Here is a 9,869-nt window from a genome sequence, read left to right as displayed (position 1 = left end):
GCAGTCATTAATCCCAGTCAAAACCTATATAAATATAAACAAGAGGAACATTTTTAAAGGAAATAAATATGCATTTATATATATAAAAAGTTTTGTTTTTAAAGAACACACCCAGGACAAGTATCTGTGAAGTATTGCCTTCATTTTCACCCAATTGTCATTCAGATTTACCATCCACAGTCAAAAACATAATATTGCAAGGATATCATTGCAGATATGGCTAGACAAGTCTGAGGTATTATCCTCGAATATGCTTACAAGATTTAAAGAAATAAAATGCTACGTGCCTATCCTTTCCTTATATTTAAAAAAAAAAACCTGTTTAATGCTGTTGACAGTCATTCCAGTCACAGTATTACATCCACTGTTTCTTTTGCCTTTTACGATATTCAGTCTATTAGCATTTGAATGGCTTAAGGTTACATGGATTTTTTAAACTTTCTTTTTTCTTCCAAATGCATTTTATGTTTGAGCAGTCCATTATTACTTAGGGAAGAACCCCTCCTTCAAGAATAAGAGATATAAAATAAGTTTTTCATTCCTATTTTAAGGCAATTGAACTCTTTATGAGTCTTTTAATGGGCTTGAAATTTCACGTTTGTTGCAAATTGCCCCATTTTGTTGCAACAGTGCCTTTTAAGTCTCACAATTTTCCACACATTACCAGGATCTTTTAGTAATTTTTCTCAGTTTCTCCAGATGAGTCCTGAATGCTAGCATTTGGTAATTTAAACAGGAACAGGGCCATTCTTTGTATGCATTTCCAGAGATTTAATACTGCTAATAAGTTTTTTCTGTGGTCCAATAATCGTCACTCCAATTTTCTTCATGTCACTGAAAAATAATAGTAAAAAAGTTATCTAAGTTTTTTTTGTTTTATTTTTAAATAAGAGGCAAGTGACACACTTTAACATGCACACACACTCACACATGCATATGTGCACGGACACGCACACACACCTAATAGTAATTACCTTTCTCTGATTCTGCTAAATATTGAGTGGAAATTTAGAATGGGAGATGGAATGAATCCTATCCAATCTTCTAAAGATTAAATGTGTCCAATTCCATTTATACCAACAATGAAGAAGTGCTGTTTCTTTAGAACTTAGAAATGCATTTTGGGCATTTCTAAGTCCAAGGAAAACAGCCCTTCTTCTTTGTTGGTATAAATGGAATTGGGCATATCTAGCCTTTAGAAGACTGGATAGGATTGAAATATCTCAATGGATGTCATCTAGAAAAAGATTGAAACACACTTCTACAGTTTCAGAGCACAGGATATGGGACAATGGATCTAGCTTATAAAAAATAATTCAGCAATGAAATCAATTACATAGAAATGTGATGAACTCTTCTGCAATAAAAAGGTTAAAAGAGATGCTGGAAAGCTAACTATGAGTGATGTGTTAAATTGGCTTCCTAAACTAATCAAGAGGTTTGACTTGGTAGGCAAAATAAACCTCTCCAATCCTAAATAGCTTAAAGAATTGTGCTGTAGTAACTGTAATATTTGTAAATAAATTTCAGATCTTGCATGACTTTACTGTAGTGATAAAAAACTATGAGACAAGAATGGCAGCTGCCCTGGATATCAGTGGCTATTGTGCATTCTGTTATTATGTGGATTTTATAGCACAAGGTTTGCTTGTAATAACTATTACCATGTGGGTGTTTGTCTAAAGTGAATGAATTACTCAATTGATACTAGGATTCAGGTATGAAAATTCCTTAATCCTTATGATACCTATCTACCCTGTTAGAAATATGAGTGCTATTTGCATATTTGCAAGATATCAAAGTGAACAGAACAATATTGGAAAAAAGATATTGAAAATATCAAAAGTGTCATATTTAAAATACATTTGGAACCCCAGCACATGCAATTCATAACTTAAATGAAAAGTTTCATATTAGAATTTAATGGTATGGTATTCACAAAGGCGCCTGGAATCACATATATGCAACTCCAATGGTTATTAGCAGCTTGTAGATTTTTAAGACACTAACCAGGCTCCCCACTTGATTTGAAGGTCTTGGGGAAGAGTAATTGGAGATGGAGAACCAATATAGATTTTACTAAAGTTTGATGAAAATGTTAGACTACACAGAGAATATCTTTCAAGTCCTCCCACAGTGTTCTGTTTATTTTGGGACTTAAAGGATGACCTGGATTTTAGAAGATTATTTTTCACTGAGATTCCTTTCCATTTCCAAAATTAGACTTCAGCACTGAACGTCTATAAAATGTGGACTTCTCAGATACCTTTTACATTCTTAATTTGGGAAACTGAAAGAAAATTGAAAAAAAAAGTAATAATATATCTTTAATAAAACTCTTACTCTGAAGAAATATTGGCTATTGTATCACATGAACTGTATTCCACTCCTGTGAATATGTCTTTGCATTGCCCTATTCGAATACCATTGAGCCAATCACCTGTTGAGCGGAAGGGTGAGATTTCAATGCTACTTTGGTCCAGTAGGAGGTTTGATGGCCTAGAATAAAATGAAAGCAATAGTAAGACAAAAGAAATAAGCCAAGATTCATCTTCAAGCTAAATTTATTGTCAGTCAACACAGGTGATCTATCTGTATACATATACACAGATGCCAAAGCAGACAATATTTTGTTTTTTATTGTTTGGTGTTTTACAGGTTCAATCCAAAACATCAGGAGTTTCATATTATTTTGAACAGACAAATTTCAGCTGGTCAAAATATTGCAATAACGGTTTTGTCACATTATACCAAATTACATCCTTGCTGTAGAAGCTATTCTTATTATCATTTTGTTGCTATATGCAATTCAGGGTGTTGTTTATTTCCCATAAAGCCTTGTAAAGCTTAGGGCCAGGCCTGGTATCTTAGAATGCCCTGTCCTAATACTCACATAAGCCAAATATATAGAAAGCATCTGTTGAAAGCTGTGTCCTATTAGGAGACAATTTGCAAAGATATTCTCTGAAAGGAAAGAATGTATAATTATTCTTCGGGCCTATACTTAGCTTTCCTATTCCTATTTCCTATTCAAAAATTATTTTGTTATGTTTACTTTTATTAAATTATTTTATGTAACTCTCATTGTCATTTGCATATTTAATACCTTCCTTAAAATGTATCAAATTTAAAATTTGAGAGAAATCTCTGAAACCTTCATCTAAAACTTTTGTAGGTTATGAGCAGATCTGTAGCTATATTTGTGCATTTCTAAATATCTGTGCTTTAGTGAGATTCCTTAAACATTTTAAATAATATTTGTGTTTTACAGATGACACAGCTTAGTTTTCTATCTCAATACTATAAGATTTCTTAAACAACAACAGCAAACCAGTGAAAGAAACTCAACATGAATTTATTTTCAGCCATAATGCTGCTAAAGGAAGACATAGGTCAATCTCTCTTTTCATTTTTGTAATCTTTTCCTTATATGATGCAGTCAACAAAATTGTTGACTCTAATATGAATTTCTGCCATTTCACCCAAGATATGTGGTACTGACACTACTGGGAGAAATGGTCCGTAAACATGACCACTAACAGCATGTTATAATGGAGGTAAAAGACAAGGTTATGCTTTCTACAGCCCACATGCAGCATTCATAAAGTGAGCCTTGCAGCTCTATTATGACACCTCTCAAACCTCAGCCTACCTGCCTCATTTCACCTAATAATAGGACTGACCCTATTCTAAATTCCATAATTTATCCCTCTGAGTGCCCCTTGTTTCTTCACACAGTTACAGAGCTATTAAAAAATACTGGATGGCACAGGAAAGATTTCATGTATTACATAATAATCCACATATTTCCTAATTCTCTTTCTCTCTTCTAAGGGGTGGAAATCCATTGGGGACTTTGCAGATTATTCTAAACAACATTATTATTATTATTATTATTATTATTATTATTATTATTATTATTGCATTAATAAAACTGTTTCAGGAGTACTATTAATAGCAAAATATATGAATTATATTATATCAATCACTGTGATAAAAACCTAGAATGTGCGCATTTATGTAAGCACCTATTAGCCACTTTCTTTAATATGAGTTGATGTTTGGAGTTTTATTTTGAATGGCTTGTGACTATTAAATTGTTGAGGCTAAAGAAAGCTTTGAGTAGATGTGCAATTTTTCAGGACCACATATTCACATAAGATTTCTGCCCGTTTTTCTAAATTTTCATTCAAAAATAAATAACAAAGACATTTCATATTAATCATATCAAAAGTGACTAGCTGGCTCCTATTTGTCTCATGAAAATGACACTTTTAATTTCCAATTTACCTGAGAAATGTCCAAGGTATATATAAAGCCTGGGAAGTTGTAATTAACCCATCCTGCTCCTTTTTTAATGTTTTATTGTTAAAAAATGCATTAATTTAAGAAGCTAAAAAAAGAATAAACCAGAGAAGGAACAAAAAATAAACAGGATAATAAAAATCTGGAGAAACTATTTTTTTATGTTTACTGATATTATGCACTTAAATATTAACTAATTTTAATTCAAATAATCACAACATTGTGTAGGATGTTGCAACATAGCCAAAAGGCTACTTTCTTCCTTGGAGAGGACATCTGGACAGTTTATCAATGAACAGGAATTTGTTTCTTGCTGTGAACAGTCTGTGATGTCTCCTCATGAGTACCAAGGGAATGCAAAGCTTTCAGAGCATCTGCATTTACTAGCTTCTAGCCCCCCTCCTCCCTTTGACCCAGCCCCTAGACAACAGGTCTAAACATGAAATTTATGGGCTGGGTTATATGCACCATAAGCTCACACTTTTATTAGACAAATTAGATAGACTGCAATGCATGCAGCTGTAAATGATGTCCTGCAGGGTTCCACCTGATCTTTCACAGCTTTTCATAAATCAGGTCCTACTAGCGTCAGACTGCAGACATTAAAAAGAAATCATGGAAATTACATTTTTGCTTACTAGAATTTTAGTATTTTAGCCAACATATTTCTCCAGCTCTAGCTTTGCCTTTCCTCTCTCCCACTTACTAGATTCTTAAATTGTTCTCCCTAGGGTGGTGCACACATATCAAGGTATTTTTTGTATAATTTCTATTGAACAGAACACTAAGCATAGCAGGCTGCATATGGTGTCTATAAATAAAAGGACAGCAGTCTACTCAACACTGACATTCCAGGGTATATGTTCAACCAACAGTCTCTTGCAATTGGCTTTTATGCACCAACCTGTTATGTTAACAGCTGGAATTAACCTTGTTCTTCTGCAGGAGAGCCCTGGTTTGCTGTCATTAAGATCGATGTTGCCACATTGCAAAGAATTTTCTGTCTTACAATATCATGTCTCGAAATAAACATATACATAGTAATGCTTTGCCTCCCACTGATATAAATCACTGTTCTGAGAGCATCAGCTGCTGGGTAAGAAAGAGATATCTCTATTTCTAACTGCTACCATCAAACCTTGCTTGTATTGCAGAGGCACCATTATGCTACTAATAAAACTTAATTTGATTTGATTTATTTGATTTGTTATGGCTGCCTATTCCAGAAGACTGGGCAGTTTACCAAATCCAGAAAAAACAGCAAAAACAATTTGAAAAGGTTGAAACCCACATATGTTGTCAGCTCAACTAGAACAATAAAGGGTATAAAAATAAAATAGAAGCCCAACTAAGCATAAGAATCTCATAAATCACAGTTCAAAGTCTGTGAACAAAGTCAAGTTAAGACTTTTGAAGAACTCTACGAGAGTGGCTGCTCTTCATATCTTCATAGGATTCTAATCCAGAGGACATAGGCTAGATAAGGTACTAGAGGGGCTTCTGGATTTATTTTTATTATTAACAATTATTATTAACAATTTACTACACTCTCATTCTAGAAAGCAATTCTAGTCATATCTGCCTATGAAAATAATCCAAAATAGTATTGTCTCATCATTGTCTCTCATTAGGTACAACCAACAGAACACAAAAAATGTGCAAATTTTTGAATAGCGTAGACCTCTATTCAAAATCAAGCAGACATCATCCAAACTAGGAAAAGGTAAGAAGCCATCTTTTCTGTTACTTTGCAATTATACAGCTATACTTACCTGTACTCAAACCACTTGTCAGGCACACGAAAACAAAAGATGGGATAGAGTTCAAAAGTGCTACTTATACACAAGAATTGGATCTACTAATAGTTAAGGAAAGTTGGCATTATATAAGAGTAAATGGAATTCACTTGGGTCTAGATTTAGGTCTCCTCTGGGAGCATAAAGACTCCAAATTGATGATGTGGTTCACCCTACTTTCAAGCTAAGGCTGGTCATTTCCTTCACCAGGCTAGTATTAAAACAAACTCCAGGACTAGAATTCTTAAAAAAAAAAATACAAGTTTACTTTATTGTTTCTAGGCTTAAGGAAACCATTTTTTTCTTCCAATATTAATTGTGTTGCCAAATGCACTTACTGATGTATCTTATATTATCAGGAGTCATGAAAAGTAATGACATTGTAGTAAGGAAAAGTAAGGAAGCATTGAAAAATTGTATAAGAAGTACTATTTCTGGTTTTACAGCTATTTATACTTGCTTTCATATTGTTATTGAATAAACCATGTGATCTTAGTTATTAATTATGATTGGTGTCGCAGGGATATTACTGGGCTCAAAAAACATGGCAGCTATGACCCTGTGATCAAAGAATATGCAATTAATATAAAAAGAGACAAGATTTCCATTGTGTTGTGATTGACTTTTTTACTCCTGTGGGTACCCTTGTAACCTAGTTTCTTCTGTTACTGCTTTCTTGTATTCTCAATGATAATTGTACAGAAACATTTTTGAGCTAAGCTTCCATGCCAACTTGAAAGTCAAATAGCAAAGCCTTTTAGTGAAAGAACGTCATATTTGATTTATCAAATTCTGTTGCAAATACTGAACATCCTCAACTCTTTAATTGTCTATAATTGCTGGCAGATAATTTTGCTTGTGCTTTGGTTACATTATGATCACTGTACTGAATACCTAAGATTAGAGTTTGTAAAATTCTAATTACTCTTTAACAAATGAGTGGTGATAAAAATTTTAATAAATAAATAAATAAATAAATAAAGCCAGTTGGGAGATGGATGAGCCTTTATATATTATTGAGTAGTTACTCAAGAATTGTAAAATTGAGTCAACATTTTAGTATAGACAGAAGAACCTATGTCAAATATTTGTCTCTCACAACATCTTAGCCCAACTGGATCACAAGAAAATGCTTCCCAGCATTTTTTCCACAACTAAGTAAAGGATCCATTTTTTCCAGATGACCAAGTGTTGATCCATTAATTGCCACAGGAACTAACCAACAGGTCATTGCCCAAATCTGACATCATGGGCTCAAAGAGAGTGACTGATCCAAAGTCACCCAGCTGACTTTCAAGCCTATGGAGGAGTAGAACTCTTGGTTTCTAATCTGGTCTCCTCGTTTCTAATCCTGACCCTAATCCTAACCTTCCCCCTAATTTTGGACCCCTATAGATTTTTACCTCTTTTTCATGAATTGATTTTCAGAGTGGAGTTCAGTCTTATTCTATTACAATGGGATACACAAAATTATTTTTTAAATCTATGTAGTTCCCAATTAAATTATATCCATTTTAAAATCTGATCATTATTTTGCCATTACACTATCTTTGATACTGTTCTTGTCAATCCTCAAGTAGACCAGATATGAACACTAAAATTATGAATACTAAAATAATTTTCTTTATAGTGTTACAATTAACAGAATCTTGCAACTCTGACTATTGTCCCCATTCCCTGCCTTTATTCTAAAAACAATTAAGGATAGTAAAGTCTGAGATATTTTCTAAAATTCCATTCTTGCTTTGGATTCAGATTTATTTTATCTGACCATTGTATCTTCCTCATATTCTTCAAAGTTACACTTAGAGCCCATAATTCTGTTTAGTTTTTAAAGACAACTCCTTCTAATTAACAGATGGCAGATGGGCATACAAAAAAGATCCTTAATTATTACATTTTTTGGATTTATTATTTTGGAGTTGGATATATCTACACCTACATCTCTATCTCTCTCCTTCTGCTTCTGTCTGTCTGTCTGTCTGTCTGCCTGCCTGCCTACCTGCCTGCCTACCTATCTCTCTATCCATAAATATAAATCCTAGCAAATACAAGCAAATGCAGCTTTAAGCCCAATAATTTAACAAATGATTACAGCATAGGTCTCCTCATGAGAAAACATTTAGTGAAATGTAATGACCTTGTAATGAGAAAGCGACTTTTGTGAATCACTTAATGGTTGGCTTTATAAATACATAGTTTGAAATAGCTATCACTGAAAATGATATATTTATACATCAGACTTTAACCTTGTTGTCATTTCTACTGACTGTGTTGTGCTTCTGACTCTTAACCCTGGACCTCAACTTTGGATAATGGACACTATTAGATATTTCAACCTTCAAGTGAACTCTGTGTGTAAATATTGGCCTAGCTTGAGAATCTGCTTTATGTTGTCTTCAATATATAGTGACCTGTGTTTATGACATTATTAGGTGCTTTAACACTTAACCAACCCACCATGCTGAGACAGGACATAACAGATAGCCCTAGCTTCCATTATTTTATTTAATCCCCTTTTAAAGCCATACCACACAACTTTGACTAGACTGGAAGCTTTTGTTGATACAAGCTTCCTTTAGAAACCATGCTGTGAATTGGCTTGTTAAATACAATTAAAATTAACCATACTTTGTTGCCTTTTGACAATCTGCAGCTTACTCTAGCCAGCTTTGAGCTCCTTTAGGCAGCCATTAAAGTAAATTTCTCTTCCCCTTATAGTGAAAAGATGCTTCAGGATTTTATTTCCTCTGGTTTTTGTTTGTTTTATTAGCAAATTTGATTTAGCCATTTAAATCTATAGGGATAACTAATTAATTGCTCTTTAGGTTTTGCACAATTTTCTTGTTCTTAATTTTTATTCTAATTTTAACTTTTTAAGAAAATGGTTTTTGGGGAGGAGGTAAGGAAACTATGCTTTGAATTGAAATACTTAACAGTAATTTTCAGAGCTGGAAGATAAAAAAAGAGAAGTGCATAGAAATGAGATTTTTCTATGAATGGATTTTATGATCTCTTTCAATATTGCATTCTTGGATGAGAAATGAAAGGTTGGATCTAGGTTAATTATGATTCATACATCATACTGGGCAAACCATATAGCTGCAAATGCCTTGGGCTATTACTAATATTGCTAATTTTGAGCTACGAAATGTTAATCATCTGGAGTAATCTTGCAATTAGTTTTCTGTGCTGCATCTTTCTTTTCAGAATATACAATTTAGGCGTCCCCTACTAATTTTATGCAGATATTCTTATCCACAAATCTCTTTTGTTTGGCTTAAAATATAACTGCAACTTTGTGTACTATATACAGAAGAGTCATGTCTTGTGGTTTGAATTTTTCTGGTCTGCATAGTTAATCAACAGTAAAGTGCTCTTTCATCATGCTAATCTTCACATACACTCAATAGTATTTGCTGAAAGAGAACACTGCAGAGATATTTCCACCTCTCCCTCATAAAAAGGAGACTGGATCACCTGCCAGAAATGCTTCATAAGCTGAATCTTGCTACAGCTAATAAGCACAGTAGCTTACTAACTATGTCACATAAGGTCATGTCTAAAGCCATTCTTATCTTGGACCCATCTTACCTCAGAGAATAATTTATATAACATTTCTTTCCTTGCACACTGTGGTAATCATAGGATTAGAAGAGACCTTGTAAATTACTCTACAACATTAACCTTTTTGAATTAGTTATTGACAAATTTGCAATAAACATTTATTGATACTTGTGAAGTTTAGGATTAGGAGTGGATAAGGAT

General features: G+C 33.4%; 1 protein-coding gene across 1 annotated transcript in view; it reads right to left on the bottom strand.

Moving 5' to 3' along the window:
* Positions 1-309: 309 nt before the first annotated feature.
* Positions 310-9,869, bottom strand: part of EPHA3 (EPH receptor A3) — a 208,305-nt gene continuing 198,745 nt past the window's right edge. The window contains exons 16-17 of the mRNA XM_014070746.2: positions 2,344-2,499; positions 310-834 (exon numbers count right to left, since the gene is read on the bottom strand). Coding sequence (XP_013926221.2) covers positions 729-834; positions 2,344-2,499 — 262 coding nt within the window. The 3' untranslated portion in view covers positions 310-728. The remainder of the gene's footprint in view (positions 835-2,343; positions 2,500-9,869) is intronic.

The sequence above is a fragment of the Thamnophis sirtalis genome, unplaced genomic scaffold (assembly GCF_051295495.1).
Source record: "Thamnophis sirtalis isolate CommonGarterSnake01/CBP01778 unplaced genomic scaffold, rThaSir2_p1.2 scaffold_8, whole genome shotgun sequence".
Taxonomy (NCBI): Eukaryota; Metazoa; Chordata; class Lepidosauria; order Squamata; family Natricidae; genus Thamnophis; species Thamnophis sirtalis.
Note: the sequence above shows the minus strand (reverse complement) of the source record. Positions and strands in the feature narration are given on the sequence as shown.